This window comes from Sylvia atricapilla, chromosome 25 (assembly GCF_009819655.1).
Source record: "Sylvia atricapilla isolate bSylAtr1 chromosome 25, bSylAtr1.pri, whole genome shotgun sequence".
Lineage (NCBI taxonomy): Eukaryota > Metazoa > Chordata > Aves > Passeriformes > Sylviidae > Sylvia > Sylvia atricapilla.
In genome coordinates this window covers 1,293,845-1,310,362 of record NC_089164.1, presented here as the reverse complement: position 1 = coordinate 1,310,362, position 16,518 = coordinate 1,293,845, and the positions used below count along the sequence as shown (strand labels likewise).

Here is a 16,518-nt window from a genome sequence, read left to right as displayed (position 1 = left end):
ATGAGGAATATTCTCTTCCTCAGGCAGGTTCCCAGGCAGCCGAGATGAGAGGATCCCCCTTGTTCCTCTGCCTCTTCTCCACGTCCTGCTGGGTGAATTTGATGCCCGCAGCCGGGGACAAAATCCTCCACTTTGGAGCCTGCAGGGTTTCCATGAGCCTGGCAGAGATCAGGGCTGCCTTCACAGCAATTAAAGCCAACATCGTGAGTATTTTCCTGGGGGAGCCCCTGGCAGCTCCTGGAGCCCCTCTGGAGCTCCATCTCTGTCCTCTCCGCAGCAATCCAGAGACCCCATCCGGACCCTGAGCATCCTGTCCCACCCTCACTCCCTCCACAGGGTTAAGGTAGGTGGCCCTGCCTTTGCAGGATCCAAAAGTGGGTGAATGTGTGACCCTGAGAAGTGCAATTTATCACGAATCAGTAACTTTCAGCTTTCTCACGCCAGGCACGGGGCGCTGTGCAGGTCTCTGACATCCAGCTGCAAAATCAGCTGGTTTCACTCTGTGAGATGTGCTGAGGATGGTTCTCCTGGAAGATCAGCCTAAAATGATTTCCCATCTATTTTATCAGCTTCAATCAGGCACCACTGAAGCTTTCTCTGAGTCAAACTGTCCTGCTGTGCTCAGCTGCCTGGAGTTTCCTGTCAGAGATGCTTTATCCCAGAGATGCTGCGGGTCACACCTTTTGGAAGAACTTTTAGCCATTAAATTAATTTTTCTCAGTCTGCAGACAGGTGCTGCGTCACCCACCAGCTCTTCACCTTCTACGTGGACAAAGTTTTCAAGCACTGCAGGACCGAGGACTCGTTTGTGAACAGGAAAATCAGCAGCATTGCCAACTCCTTCCTCAGCGCCAGGAGGAAGCTGGGGCAGTGTGTGAGTCCTGGCTCCTGCTCCAGTGGGGCTGTTCATGTTTCATCTCTTCATATTTTACATCCGTTCATATTTCATCTGCAAACCAGATGGATTATAAATGTTATCATTTATAATTATGAATGATATAATTTATAATTATAATTTATATAATTATATATATTAAGGGGGATTTATAAAGCTGCAAAGTCTCTACTTCTCTAAGTGGTTTTAGGGAGAATACAAAGCAGAATGAAGAGTGCTCTGTCCATTTATATGTCTGTATATTTTAATATTTGCCCACTGAGCAGCAAATTCAATTTCCCTGTTGGTCCTAAAGCCTGATGTTTCTCCTGTCCTGGTGTCTCTCAATTCAGCTCTTGTGAGCTAAAGCCTGCTTTAGGGTCCTGCAGCCTTTCCCACAGTCTATGATGCCCGGCAAAATCAGAAACTGAAATCTTATTTTTAAAAATTAACTGCCCAGACTAATGAACTAATCTTGCTTTCCCAGCGTGAGCAGAATAATTGTCAGTGTGGGGAGGAGTCCAGGGAGAAATTCAAGCAAATACTTGCCAACTACGAAGGGGTGAGTGGGTGACTGAGCCCGTAATGAACACAGATATTTAAATTCTCTGTATTTGGGTTGTACTTACTGATGGTCTCTGCTCTTTGTGCCATTTCAGCTCAACGTCACGTCTGCAGCCATGAAATCCCTGGGGGAGCTGGACATCCTCCTGGACTGGATGGAGAAATCTCGTTAGCGGGTGGCGTTAATTACCCAGGAGGAGCTGCAGGGGCTTTGCAGAGATGAGGGGGGACGATAATTCACTGTATCAGTGCAGTTCCTCAGCATTTCCAGCTGCACTCAGACAAACGTGGAGTGCTTTGCCAGCCAGGGACATCAGCAGAGTCTTCATTAAGACAGAAATAACGAATTTGATTAAATCAGCGTCGCCCTCGCTGTTATCAAAAGATGCTCCCGGGGAAAACCCACGAGGATTTTTCTTGGCAGACATAAGCTGTGATCATGTCATATAATTATTGTTTAAATTACAGGGGTATTTTGTCTAGGGAATGTGGGGAATGAGTGCTGAGAGCTGGCTGGGAGGACTCTGCTGCAGCTGATGTTGCACAAAGCTGAGCTCGGTCTCAGGGCTGCTGCCACTGATGGATCTGGCTGAAACGAGAAGTACAGTGTGAGAAATGCTTCCAGGAACAGGTCCTAGCAGGTATGTCAGGCCCTAGAAATCCGTGTTTCCTTTTCGAGATGATGTTTTCTGCCCTATCAGTAAAACAGCTTTCGTGCAAGATGTGTGGTTGCTGAATAGAAAGAAGGTTCTTGAGTGTGTTGTGCAATTTACTGACACTCAGGAGTGAGTTTTGTGGAAATCGGTTGTGATGACTGTAAATAAACCCCACTTGAAACCGTGCTGAGTGTGTTTGTCGAGATTCTGAGGAATTATATGATTCTTGCTGGTGAAACTTTCTGAATTCTCCGTGGTGTCCTCTTACAGCAGATGCTGTCACCCCTGCATGCCAGGGCTGATGCATCCCTCTGGGCACGCCAGAAATACCAAACTCAGGTCTCAGCGCTGCTAAATACCGCAGTTTTGTCCCCAAAACTGTGGGTTATTTATAGCCCTGCTCTGTTCTCCCGTTTTGGGTGTTGCTGGTGGCCACTGCTCTAAATCCCAGCTGGGGGACAGCAGCGGCACTTCCCTGCGGCACATGTGTCACACTGGGTGGCATCTGGTGATTCACTTTCCAAGGAAAGGTCTCTGACTGCTCACTGCCCTCCCTCAGATCTTTGCTTAAGCCAGAGGAAAGCTCCTCAGGGCTTTGAGCCTCTAAATTCACTTCCTCAGGGGTTTTGTCTGTCCAGGTGTCAGGGCACGAACAGGAGAACACACCTCCCCCTGCTCTGCAGTGCTCAGGGGAGCCGATTCCTCAGCTCCATCCCTCTTTTGGGAAGGTGTCTGGGACATTCCAGGATCCTCTGTTGAGGAACAGCCCCTGGGAGTGATTCTGGGATGGAGAGAAGTGCCACAGCTCATCCCTGACCGCAGGAAATCCTCCTGGGGAAGGAGCAGGGGCTGTTTGCTGAGCTCCTCACGGACCTTTGTGGGCTCTGGATCGCATTTTGAGGGTTTCATTCCACGCTTTCAGCTGATGCCACAACCATTCCAGTCCATCCCAGCCATGGATCACCCCCTGTGTGCTGCACCCCTCCCTCCCCGCCTGGACCCATGTTTTCACCTAACCCGGGGGTTTGACACTTCTCTCCCCGCTGCAGCAGCCGGGGCCGTTCCCTTTTGGAAAAGGAGGTGCCAGCTGGAGGCGGCAGCAGCGCGGGGCACAGCAAACAGCCGAAGGGTGCAGGAGGGCTGCAGGATGCTCAGCCCACCCTCACTGTCAGTCCCTGCTCCTGTCCCGCAGCTCGGGCCGCTCCCAGGGCAGCGAGGGAGGAGCGGAGCTGGGGAAGGGCTCAGGAGGAGGAAGAGGATTTGCAAAGGGAGAGCAAAAGGGATTTTCTCCTCTGGGAGATTTCCAAACCCGAGCGAGCGCTCTCCTGTCCCTGCCGCCCGCCGGGGATGCTTTCCAGGCTCACGCCTTTCCCGTCGCACCTGAGTCAGGTATTGCCTTCCTCCCAGCGGCTCCGGGCGGGCAAGGACCTGTCCCTGCCCCTGCCCCTCTAGGGATCTATCTCTGCCCCTCCAGGGATCTATCCCTGTCCCTCCAGGGGTCTGTCCCTGCCCCTCCAGGGGTCTGTCCCTGCTGTTCCACGGAGCTGTCCCTGTCCCTGCCCCTCCAAGGATCTGTCCCTGTCCCTCCAGGGATCTGTCCCTGTCCCTGCTCCTCCAGGGACCTGTCCTTGTCCCTCCAGGGACCTGTCTATGCCTTCCACGGAGCTGTCCCTGTCCCTCCACGCCTTTCCCGAGGTCCAACCCCCTTCCCACCGCCGCAGAGGGGACGCTGCAGGTGAGCCCCCACCTCGGGCAGGAAGGTGCGATGTGGGTGTGAGAATCCTGGGAGGCGCTGCCCCGCTCATCCCAGCACTGAAAGCCCCCAGTTCAGGAATGATTTGTGGTTTATCCTCAGCGGAATGCACGATTCAGGAGTAATCGGTGTTGATCCTCGGCGGAACTCGGTGTCTGCCAGCCAACTCAGCGTGCCCATTGTCATTACAGCTTCCCACACTGCTTTATCTGTGGAATATTCAGCTTCCCACCCTTTCTGTGCCCCTCTGGGTGGGCTCTCCTGTGATATCCCACAGACCCCGAGTTCCCCAGACTGCTGAAAGCCACAGGATTCTATATTGCTCTGGCATATGAACACTCCAGATGTGTCTGGTCTGCAGGTGCTGCCCTCAGGTCAGGAAAACTTGGAGGGATCAAAAGCATCAGATGCTGTTCTAAGGGGTTTTCCAGCTGTCTTCAAATGAAAATGGATTTTAAATTTTTTTAAATTTTAATTTTAATTTTTTTTTTTTAATCTACAATGCTGCTTGTGACCTGTGAGAGCCCAGTGGAGGAGCTGGGGCTAGTGGTGGGATGAGCCACTCGAGTTCCTGCTGTTTCCCAGCCCAACCTCCTGGCTCAGACCTGCACTTCCAGTCCAGCCCCCTTTAGCATCAAACCATTCCTCCTAAATCACCACTTGAAGCTGAATTTTAGCAGAAAAAAACCCCCCAAAAGCTCAAGCTACAGCGAATTGTGGGAGCGATGAACAGTGTTGCTTGCCGAGATTGTGATCCTCAAGGTAGAGCCAGGGGCTGTCACCTCCCCTCAGACCCGGTCCTGAGGTGGGGACACGGTGGGGACAGCGCTGTCCCCTCACTCAGACTCAGTCCTGGGGTGGGGACACGTTGGGGACAGCGCTGTCCCCTCACTCAGACTCACTCCTGAGGTGGGGACACTTTGGGGACAGCGCTGTCCCCCCACTCAGACTCAGTCCTGCGGTGGGGACACTTTGGGGACAGCGCTGTCCCCTCTGGAGCTGCCCTGGGCGATGGTGTCCGAGGTGACGAGGAAGGAGGAGTAGGCGAGCTCAGCGTCCTCCTTGGAGCTCTGGGAAGGACAGGAGGACACAGTCAGGGGTGAGGGGATGAAATCTTTGTGGATATCCCAGGATAACGCTGGAGGAGTGGGACAATCCAGCGGGTCATGAGAGCATCATCCCGGGAACACCCCAAAAGCTTTTAGGTTTGGGATTCCTTGGCAAGGCTGTCCCTGGGTGTTGGCACCCAGCTCCCCTGTCCTAAAGCTTCATCGGTGTCCTGGCAGTGTCCTTGATTGCTCCAGCTCAGCTCCTGACACTTGCATCACCTACACCTCTCCTCTTGCTGGGGACCTTGGAAAACACAGACTCTGGCACCTGCAGCTACTGCCAAATGGTGCCACTGGACCTCGACCTCACCCGAGGGCAGGGGAGGAAGAGGAAATTAGGAAAAGGCAGGGAAAATTAGGGAGAGGCAGAGATCACAGCAAATCCCAGCCCTTGCAGTGGCAGAGGCCTCCCTGTGCCCCCTGAACTCCTGAGAAGTGGGATGTGTTGGTTTCCAGCCATCTGCTTATCCCAGTGATTCATATTTCTGCTACAAACTCAACCTCCCTGACGCTGCCTGGGGCTGCCTTGGTTTATTCCTTGGAGCCAAGTGGCTGCTGAGAAGGTCTCTGCTAAACCAGAGTGAGGACAGGGCTGAGACCCACCCCCGGGGGCTGGATCCGGGGAAAACGGAGAGCACCTGGGTGGAAATAAAACCCCGGGGAGGAGACAGCCCCTTTGGGGCAGACTGCAGGGCTGTGGCCACGTCTCCCAGGTCAGTGGCCTCTCTCCTGCCTCCTCTTACCCTTTTTGCCTTCGTTGTGTCAGCAGCGCTTTCCTGAGTGTCCGTGGTGGTGACAAACTCTGCAGGCAGAGAAAGGAAGGTGTTGGGGGGGGGGGGCAGCGGCTGTTTCTGGGGCTTTTGTGGGGTATTTCGGGCTGTCCCTGACCCCGGGGCTGGGCTGGGGTCAGCCACTCACCATCCCCTCCCACGGGGGTCTCCTGGATCTCCTTGGCGCCGTTGCTGGCACTGAAGTCCCTCACGCTCTCGAAGTCTGACATGCTGATGTTGGTCCTGTAGCTCCCCACGGACACCAGGTCTGGAGAGAGGGAGGAGGAAAACCCCTCAGGTCTCGCTCAGGATGGGTGGGAGAACATTAATGGAGCACATCAAGACCCAGACCCTCAGTGCCAGGAAAAGCTGAGACACAACGGGCAAAGCCCACGGAGGGCTGGGCTCTGTCCCAGCCTGGACATTCTGGGAATTGGAGCTCTCTGGATGGGTCAGTGTGAGGAGCAGAGAATTTGGATCTCTCTGGATGGGGACAGGGTGAAGAGCAAGGTGTTTGGAGCTCTCTGGGTGGGGTCACAGAAAGAACAGGGAGTTTGGAGCTCTGTGGATGGGGACAGGGTGAGGAGCAGGGTGTTGGAGCTCTCTGGATGGGGACAGGGTGAGGAGCAGGGTGTTGGAGCTCTCTGGATGGGGACAGGGTGAGGAGCAGGGTGATGGATCTCTCTGGATGGGATCACAGAAGGAACAGGGAGTTTGGAGCTCTCTGGATGGGTCACAGAAGGAACAGGGAGTTTGGAGCTCTCTGGTTGGGGTCAGTGTGAGGAGCAGGGTGTTGGATCTCTCTGGATGGGTCACAGGAGGAGCAGGGACCTTCCTGCCCATCCAGCTGTGGTGCCAGGAGAGCAGCTCAGCCCAGCACTTTGGGTGTTGCTTTAACTCAATGCTGCTGCAGTTTCTTGGGAGCCCAGAGAGGCAGGGACTCACCAGATCTCTTCAGCTGCCTGTATTTGACAATGGCAAAAGCTGTCACCACGATGAGGATCAGGCCAGCAAGAGGCCCCAGCACCAAGGCCAGAGTGTTGGAGCCACGGCTTTCATCAGAGCTGGAACACAGGGAGAGAGATTTTCATTGATGCATGTGAAAATCCAGCAGGGTAAATTTGGGTAGGACGGTAATTCTGAGTGAGCACAGTGCAATTCAATCAATTAACTGGATTCTAGCACACAGAATACAATCAAACCCAAATAAAAACACAGGCTTGAGGTCGGGCTGAAACAGCCTCCTCAGCAGCTTGGTTATAAATACGTGAAGGAAAATTCTCTAATAATAACAGAAATACTTTCAAGAAGTTGCTTTGTACTTTAATAATTTCCTTCTAATACTATTTTCTTGAATTGGAGGTCAATTATGAGTCATCTCGCCCTTTGCTGTCACTTTTTATCGTCTCTGACATTTAGAGTAAAGCTCTTTGGGGGTAAAGTTTTTTTGTGTGTTGCTAAACAACACACACAGGGCGCACAAACACAATGAGTTCGTGTAAACCCCACAGAAAAGGACAAATGGCAGAGGATAGAGAGAACCAACCTTTCTGGGGCGGCTCCTTTCCGCACCTCAGCGTCGCTGTAGGCTCCTCCTGGGGGAACAGCTCCAGAATCACGGCTGGAATCAACCTCCAGGAGCTCCGGGGTGTGCTTGGCATCATCCCCTGCGTGTCCCCGGGAAGGAGAGGGGTTAGAGAGCAGCAGCATGAGAATCGGGCACAAAAACTGCTGGGGTGTGTTTGGTGGATGTGGAGCTGCCGTGGGGTTTGGCTTTCTGAGAGGCTCCTCAAAACGGGGGTTCAAAATGCTCTCATACCAAATAATTTACTGCAGGAATCTCCAGTAGGATCTCTCTGCCCATGAACTTTTGAAAAAAAAGTCTTGCATTTTTAAGTAAAAAGGCTTGCGCTTCTAACCTCTGCCTCTAATATTTCCAGATGAAATTTTGCATCCTTGCTTTGTTTTTATTCCCGGATCCTTGCCCAGCAAAAGCAATGAAACGAGGCTGTTCCACTGTTTTCACTCTGGCCATCACCCGCTCAGGATGGGGAAATATCCCATACCCAGGGCTCTACCCTTTCTCTGCTTCTAACAATACCCCTCCCCCACAAAACGTTTTAAATTCCGAAATATCCCACCAAAGCTGAGACTCAGCCCCGTGCTGTTGGTGTCAGCCCCTCCTGCCCCTATTTATTAAGATAAAAACTTCCCTGGAGCAAGATCTCAGAACCTGATCAATCCTTTACCCGCAAGGTAAAGCCAGACGCTGCCTAAACTAAACACCGTCAAATAAGAACAATTCATCAGCAAGGAGTTAAAAGTAAAATTAGCGTGGGAAGAGGTGAGTTCTAAACTGTTTTTGGTTTTTTTTTTAATGACCGGGGAGTCAAAAGGGAGCGGATAAAAACACCGAAGGCAAACTGCTCCGATGGATGCCGCGATGCTGCGGGGCCACAGCGCTTCTGCTTTGAGCTGCTGCAGCCTAGCGGTGATGGAGAGCCCTCCGTGGGCACAAGGAGAAGCAAGAAAAAGCCCTGCCCGGAGCTCACCTGAGCTCAGCAGCAGCTGCACGCCCCTGGTTTCCCCGAAGGCGCCGTTGCGCTTCACCCCGCACCAGTACCAGCCTTCATCATCCTCGGTGAGCGGGTCGAAGCTGAGCAGCATGGTCCTGGTGGAGGTGTTACAGCTGGCAGAGGGGCCCGCCACACCCTGCTGCTGCCCCGGCAGCATGAAGCAGCCCGAGGAGTTCCACTTGCACCAGTATTTCTCGTAGGAGTAGTACTGGCAGGGGTAGGAGCAGGATAAATCCACTCGGGAGCCCGGCAGTGCCTCCACTGTTTTCTTTCCCGATAAGGCGGGTTTCCCTGTGAGGGCAGACAGGACACCAGCGCTGCAGAGTGTTGGGGAAAAAAAAACCACCTCTTTTTGACCTAGAGATGGGGCTCCTGAGAGGCGTTTTAAAAGATTTTCTTCTGTTTTCACTCTCATGAGAAGGTACAGATGTCACAATTGATGCTATCAAAATCAGAAGCTGAACTATTTCTTCGTTGCAATGCCTTTTACATCTTTTTCAGCCTATTAGCTTTTGCTACACAATGCTAATACCTATCTACCCATATAACCCACGCTAATACCTCTAACACAAATCACCTATTATTTTACCCCACTTGGTCTTGCTACAGCACATCTTTCACAGTTCTATTTCTCTGAACTATCCAGTCTACTCACAAGGCCATCATCTGAAGTTCAGTTTCTCTCTCAGCAATGTCTGTCCTATCCCGTGGCCTTTCTAAGTCAGCACACTTTACCCCAGAGTTTGCTTGTGGATGCACAAGACTGTGTGAGCCTTCTGTCAGGCGTTGAAAATTCCCTACAAATCCATTTCCCACACAGGGAAGGTGGCTGGGGATCTCAGGATTTTCCCTTTCGGGGCTGGGGATGGCACTCAGCAGGTAGTGGTGCTGCTGGGGATGGAGCTTGGAGGGAAAGGGCTTCTTGAGTTGCTAAATTAACACTAAAAATGATGATTTAACACTAAAGGTGCTTCTTTTCCTGCAAGGTTTAAGAAATCCTTCACGAGGATTTTCCGTGAGCGCACTCCCACAAGACTGAAACTTTTCTGTCTCGGTTTTAAAGCTGCTGGGGTGAGCCCAGGCTCGGGGCTCACGTCTCTTCCCAAAAAGCCACGCTGCTCACTTGGGGCGGTTCTGTACCTGCAGAGAACTTCCCAGAGCACGGCCCTTACCTTCTACCACCTTCAGTTCTGTTGAGGATTGCTGCTCCTTCAGCTCATTTGACATGCACCAGTAGAAGCCCTCGTCCTTGGCCTGCAGCTGGTTCAGGATGACGGTGACAGTTTTGTTTCCAGGGTTCTCAAACATGGCCACTCTTCCTTCGTACTTGTAGTTGACGAACCCGATGTTGTCTATGATGGTCTCATACCCTCCCTCTTGCCTCAGCTTGCGCCAGAACCTCGTGGAGGATTTCATTAGAGGATCAAAGAGGCACTCGAAGGTTGCTGAACCTCCAGTCTTTCCAATGACCTTGGTCTGTAACTGAGGGAAGTTTTTGTCTGTTGGGAAGAATGAAATGAGAGGTTAGGAGAGTCTGTGGGGCATCCTCCTAAGAAAATCGACATTTTCAGGTCAAACAAAGCTGCTGTGGCTAAAGGAAGGCCGGGCAAAGCTCAGGGGTGCAAACATCAGGAGGTGCTCCTGGCACTGGTGGGAATTGATCCTAAAGGGTCAGTCAGGCCTCGCTTTTCCCCAAATTCACTGAGTGCTGTTGGCTTTGTGGACAAATATCCCAAAGCTTTGTTCCCTTTGCTGGAGGAACCACCTACACCTGACAGCCTGAGATTTAAGGAGCTGGGGGCTTGGAGAGGCAGCTTGCTTGCCTCAGACTGAGGGGCTGGAATTTGTCTCTGGGAGTTTTGGACTGGGGAACAGAGATATCCACTTCTGGGAAGGTGAAGTGTGGCTCCAAGCCTTATTTTAGTGATGGTTTAGTGCATTACAGATGGTTAAATGAACACAGAGAAGTGTGTAGGTGAGAGAATAGGATAACAGCAAAGAGAAATTCAAGTTCTTGCTAAATAAAGTGAGACTGCTGGCGATGCTTCTGAAGGGAAGGAGAGAGGAAGGGGGAAAGATGCTGGGAGCAGCTCACCCTCGTAGACAAACACGTCCAGCCCCTTCAAATTGCTGTCCTTCCCATATTCACCGGCCCCACAGTAGTACAGGCCTGTGTCCTCCCAGTCCATCTGAGTCACGGTGACACTGAAGGTGCCTGAAGGCTTCTCAAAAGTCAGCAGAATTCTCCCTTGGAAATCCGGATCGATGTCCTGATGGCTGTCCACGATGTTGCGGCAGCCTCCCGTCTCCTTCTTGCACAGGTACTTCCTGAGGGACTCAGTGCCCTCCCCGAAGCTGCAGGACACTGTCCAGGTGCTGTGGAGCTTCACGTAGAAGAGCTCAGCTGCCTCACTTGGGTCTGTGCACAGGGACAGGCAGGGGCTGAAATCAAACTCCCCTGAGAGCCTCCGCGGCTCTCAGGACATCGTTTAAAAGGGAAAGGGGGAAAAACTCCAAGAAAACGGTGTTTTAGGGAGCCCCAAGGTGGTGATTACCTTCAACAAGAGTGACAGTGACCGTGTGGGACAGCCCTCTGCCATTGACCCCCACGCCACACTGGAAGGTGCCGGCGTCCCCCAGCCCCAGCGCCGAGATGTTGACCTGGAAGTTTTCAGCCTCGGGGTGGTCGATGAGGGAGACTCTGCCCTCGTAGCCAGGAGCCACGTAGTTCGAGGACACCACGGTGACACACCTGGTGCCCTGCATCTTGCACCAGTATTTCCTGTCGTGTCTGTTCACGGCGGTGGGAGGGTAGAAGCATTTCACGATGGCTGAGCCGCCCAGCACACCCTGGACCTCCCGAGGGCCAAACACGGGGCTGGAGACTGCGGGGACAACGGGCTGGGTGTGAGTGCCCCGGGTGCCACACGGGCTTTAAATTCAGCTCTTGTGTGTTTCGGGTTCTGTGGTGCCCAGGGGCAGCTCTGAGCTCACAGTCAGTGTCACTCTGCTCTGCACAAGCAGGGACACAAAACAAATCCTTTCCCAGGTGGACACCAAGGACAATGGTTATGAGTTTTCAGGCCCAAAAGCACAACCAAGGGTGGGCTGAGGGAGGAACAAGAAGGATGGGACTTCATAATCTGAAGCTCTAATTGGACAATTAAACCCAAATACGCAAATGGACCAAAACTTATAAAAGTGCGAGACCTCGTGACCGGGTGTCCATTTTGTGCCAATTTTGAGTCCATTTTGTGACCATTTTGTGTCTATTTTGGGTCCATTTTATAACCATTTTTGGGTCCACTTTATGACTTTTTTTGGGTCCATTTTGTGCCCATTTTGTGTCCATTTTGTGCCCACCATGGGTGCAGCCCTGGCCAGGCTCTTGCCCTGCCCAAGGTGAATCCTTAAAGGCCTTTTAATAAATCTCTCCTTTATTCTCTGGCTCTGCCCAGTCTCTGCTCCAGCTCAGCCCTCCCAAGGCATCACCCAGACCCTCCTCCTCCCTTTCCCAGTGCCACCTGTGGTCCTTGGTCCCCCAAAAGCTGTGTCCCAGGGGGTGACACTCACTGGCTGCCTTGGGGAGGTGTCTGCCGCTCGCAGACCCAGCTGGGAGCAGGGCGAGCAGGAAGATGAAGGCCAGTAGCATCATTTTTCTCTCATTCCCTGCAAAAGATGTGGAAAGTCGTAAATAACCAGGTTCGCAAAATGTTAATCATCTAATAATCTTCGTTGTTGGAAGATGTTGTGGCTATATGAAGGAGAGAGGAATTTGGGGTTTAATTGCTCGTGTTGAGGATTGGATTGGAAAAAGGGAGTTGATATTTTTGGTTTTGTCTGGGTTGGTGCATGGGGAACGGGGCTGCCTGTGGAACCCATCCCAATATTCCCTGTGTCACAGAATTCCTGACTGGAGCCTGTAATTAATTAGTGACTCTCTTTGCTTCCCTGCTCTCTCCAAGGACACAGGAAAGAGAAAAAGGGTGCTGTTTTCACCTCTGCCTTTTAATTCTTCCCTCAGCTGCCGAGGAATTGAGCCAGCTGTAGGGATTCACCTCAGCTCTGCTGCTCCAAAAATCAGACTTTATGTGCATTTCCTGAGCACGCCTCTTGATCCACCTGCCCATTCCAAGTTCATAGAGGGCACCCACAGGAGCTGAGGAGAGGTGCCAAGGAAAACCCTTCTAAACAAATCAGAGGAATTTGATTTCAGGGCATCAAGTGACACAGTTTTATTGAGGGTAATTCCCGGCAGAAGAAGAAAAGCTTTTATTTCCCTGTTAAGATGAAAGGTGTTCTGTTGTGCCTCTTCCTTGTATTGTGATTTCTCCTTGCTCAATGGCCACTTGTCCGTGGCTAATTATTAACTCACTGAGCATGAAAAATTCTCTTTCAAACACATCCCAGAAGTAGCCAGCAAGGCAAATATAACAAAATCTGCAGAAAGCAAATAACACGGCACAAAGGGGGCCTTGATGTTTGCCCCTGGCTGTCAGCAGCTCCTGATGGTCACCTCGCTGCCCTCCAGCCTGTGGTGCAAGCACGACCCAGTTCAGCCTTGCTCGTTTCTAGCAAAGTTGAAATAATGATTTTTCTGATTTCTTCAATAAGTTCAGCTGTTTTTTGGGGGTGCAGCCCACATTGTTCTGTCAGCTCTGGAAGGGTTACCAAGCTCTCTGCCTGCCCAAACCAGTGGTTCCTGTGCTCTTGCACCACCAACACCCACAGCTCTGAGTTGGCTCCAGCCCTGTTTTCTCAGATGCTCTTAAAATGTAAATGGAAAAATTGCAACATAATGACCTTTCCTCTTTCTTTCCAACTCAGGACAGACTTTTTTTGTTGGTGGTGTTGTCTTCATGTGGTCCTGAGGATGAGTAACACCCTGTTCTGATTTGGTACAGGGCTCTAAACCCCACTGCAGCTTCACTGGGTGACAAGGATATTTTAGTGCTGTGTGTGCAGCCCTGGGGAGGGCAGACCCCCTCAGCCAGTCCCCCTTGATAGATGTGTTTATACCCTTAAAATTGGCTGAGGGTCACTTCTCTGGAGCTGGGTTGGGACCGTCACCTTCCTCTCCAGTGATATTTTATGCCTAAATGTTGATATTTGCCAGGTTTCCAGCAGCAGTGCTCTCTGGCCAGGCTGCCTCTTCCAAATCTCATCCACTACAAGACTTACCCCACGTTCCTGTTGTGCCTTTGGGATTCTGTCAGTCCTGGGGAGGATGATCTTCAGGTTTATGATGGTTTGGAAGAGACCAGTACCTGACCCCCAAGCTGTGCAAACCTGAGCCAGCAGCTGCAGCTCTGTCTGAAAACCAGAGTCTAATTCCCAAATTCTGCTGAATTCCAGCTGCAGGCATTGCCAGGGATCAGCTCAGTCCAGTCCATTAGATATTAACTGCTGACAATGACCAACGTCAAGGCCGTGCCATGGGATTGACAAAACACCAAAGTTTAATGGTGACATTTGTCATCCCAGCCTGGGAAAAACCCTTCTGGCTTTTTGTGGAATGTTTGCTGCTGTCCAGATAGTTGAGAAATAATGGCATAGAGGTAATATATTGCATATATTCTTATATATTTTATACCTAGGTGATACTTTCCTCCTCAAATCCTTTTGACCCCTGGGGAAGGAGCTGTGCAGATGCAAATTGCTACAAATTTCATCCTGCACAGGGCTGTATTATTCCCATCTCCAGCTGCCCATCAAGGTCACTGCTGGTCTTGCCTTGCCGTGGGTTTTATTTGCTGCAGTGGGATGGGGAAAAGCCACCAACTCACCCCATTCTCATGGGGTTAAGAATGAGCAATGGGCTCCCAGATAAAAGATCGAGCTGACCCAAACTCGTGCAGAAAATCAACATTTCCACTTCCAAGCAGATGCCTCCTTTAGAGTATTGAGAGAATAAATAGGAGGAGCTCGTTTGGTGATGCAGAAGCACTTAGGTAGAACTTGCTGAAGGTTATCAGGATTTAGCAAAAATCAGCAGTTTTTATGAATACCTGCAGTGCTTGGGACCCTCTGAACTAAGAATATTTGTATCTGTTAAACACATGAGCAACATATTTCAGAGAAGAAATTAAATAGAATAAACAGGCAGCTCATGGCGGTGACTGAGATCCCAGCAGAGATTGTGCTGCTGGCCCAGTTTGTGTTTCTTCCCACTGTTGGATCCACTCTACACCAACCTGAGACCCGATTTTATGTTCCTTTCGGATCCTCCACTCGCCCACTTGTTGCCTTTCAGATCAGACCTTCACGGTTCATTTGTTTCTTGGGATGGAAAGTGAAACCGACTTCAGCACTATTAAATTATTTCAGTTTAATTCTCCTCTCCCCGCAAGGAGCAGGAACGTCCCCTGGCCCAAGAGCCTGCAGGGATGGATGGTGCCAGTGTGGATTCATTAACAATTGCAATTAAGTGATGGTGATTTGTACTTCAGGATTAAATGTATAGGATTTGATATATTTCTCTTTGCAGAGCAGGAATTTGGGTGTGTGGGACTCACACCTGGACTGGTCTGAGCAGGACAGGGCTCTGCCAGGCTCCTCTGATTTCACTTTTAGGAGACCACATCCAGCCCATTCATTTCAACTTCAGGTTCTATTTATCTTTCTATAACCTTACAAACTTCTCAGGGATCTTCTACAGCAGCCCCTTCAGGACACAACTGCAGCAATTCTCTTCTAAAATTTCAAAACCTGCCTATTTGGGCTCAAAAACTACTAATGACCTCAGGCTGAACTGCGAAATTTAGATTACTGTAGTAATATTTACTAACTTTTATTTCCTGCGATAAAACTTAATGCAAATATTGTAATGATAATTAATCAGGGTTTTTTTTCTGAAATTAAGTATTAAAAATCTGCTGCGAAGAAGAAACCATAACTGCCGTAAGCCTGTTCCTAATGGGTCTTTCAGAAGAAATCAGCCTCCCACCAGTGAGCTCTGAATACGAAATATTCCAAACCTTCCCTCCCGTGTGAGGAAGGGTCCCCAAAAGTGGCTCAGGACTGGTGTTCTTCTCCTTCCCCATCCCAGCACGGCCCCACAAAAGGCTGTGCATTCCCAAAGATGCCAAAGCAGCTTTACTCACACTCCAGGCTCCTCCTGGCACTCCTGGGAGCTGCTGTGAGTGTCCCGTGTCCCCGGCTGTGGCAGTGCCAGCCGGCTTTAAATACTCCCGGCACCTTTAGCCCTGCATTCCCTCCTGTGGTGCCTTAAAGGAACAACGTCCAGCAGCGCTGCCAGGTGAGCTCTGCCCACGGGAGGGCCGGGCAGCCACTGCCCAGACAGTGCCCAGACAGTGCCCAGACAGCATCCAGTCAGTGACCAGTCAGTGACCAGTCAGTGACCAGTCAGTGTCCAGTCAGTGTCCAGACAGTGCCCAGTCAATGTCCAGACAATGCTCAGACAATGCTCAGACAATGCTCAGACAATGCTCAGACAGTGTCCAGTCAGTGCCCAGTCAATGCCTGGCCAATGTCCAGTCACTGCCCAGTCAGTGCCCAGTCAATGCCCATCCAGTGGAATGAGCAAGAAGGAGGAAGGAGCTCTTCGGATGAGGAAAGAACTTTTGGGGTGAACATAGAACTTTTGGGGCAAGGAAGGAGCTCTTGGGGTGAAGAATGGAGCTGTTGAGATGAGGAAGGAGCTGTTGGGGTGAGGAAGGAGCTGTTGAGATGAGGAAGGAGCTCTTGGGATGAGGAATGGAGCTGTTGGGGTGAGGAAGGAGCTGTTTGGGTGAGGAAAGATCTTTTGAGTCAAGGAAAGAGCTCTTGGGGTGAGGAATGGAGCTGTTGGGATGAGGAAGGAGCTGTTGGGGTGAGGAAGGAGCTGTTAAGATGAGGAAGGAGCTGTTGGGGTGAGGAAGGAGCTGTTGGGGTGAGGAAAGATCTTTTGAGTCAAGGAAAGAGCTCTTGGGGTGAGGAATGGAGCTGTTGGGATGAGGAAGGAGCTGTTGGGGTGAGGAAGGAGCTGTTAAGATGAGGAAGGAGCTGTTGGGGTGAGGAAGGAGCTGTTGGGGTGAGGAAGGAGCTCTTGGCTGTTGCTGTGCTTGGTGGGGATCTTGGCCTGAGGGAACAGCCCCCAGCACCTCTCCTGGATGGGAACAAACCCTGATCCCGTGCAAGCTTCCCTGCAGTGCTGCCTCCCTGGCCATCCCAAACCCTCCCCAGGTAATTCTGGCATTATTTTTGTTTGCCTCATG

The 16,518-nt window shown here is 51.3% G+C and overlaps 2 protein-coding genes across 2 annotated transcripts; one reads left to right on the top strand and one right to left on the bottom strand.

Moving 5' to 3' along the window:
• On the top strand, positions 1-2,279 carry LOC136371574 (interleukin-20-like). Its single transcript, XM_066335735.1, is given in 6 exon segments — positions 1-25; positions 28-203; positions 278-343; positions 722-874; positions 1,362-1,436; positions 1,534-2,279. Coding segments are annotated over 6 exon segments (573 nt in total). The 3' UTR covers positions 1,612-2,279.
• A 2,223-nt stretch (positions 2,280-4,502) lies between these two features.
• Positions 4,503-15,444, bottom strand: LOC136371433 (polymeric immunoglobulin receptor-like). The gene is made up of 11 exons (XM_066335526.1): positions 15,406-15,444; positions 11,876-11,971; positions 10,858-11,187; positions 10,398-10,721; positions 9,475-9,801; positions 8,279-8,593; positions 7,273-7,393; positions 6,672-6,790; positions 5,875-5,994; positions 5,700-5,758; positions 4,503-4,917 (listed from the first exon to the last, which is right to left on the bottom strand). The coding sequence occupies exons 2-11, from the start codon at positions 11,955-11,957 to the stop codon at positions 4,798-4,800; spliced, it is 1,917 nt and encodes a 638-aa protein (XP_066191623.1). The 5' UTR covers positions 11,958-11,971; positions 15,406-15,444; the 3' UTR covers positions 4,503-4,797.
• Between the last annotated feature and the right edge of the window lie 1,074 nt (positions 15,445-16,518).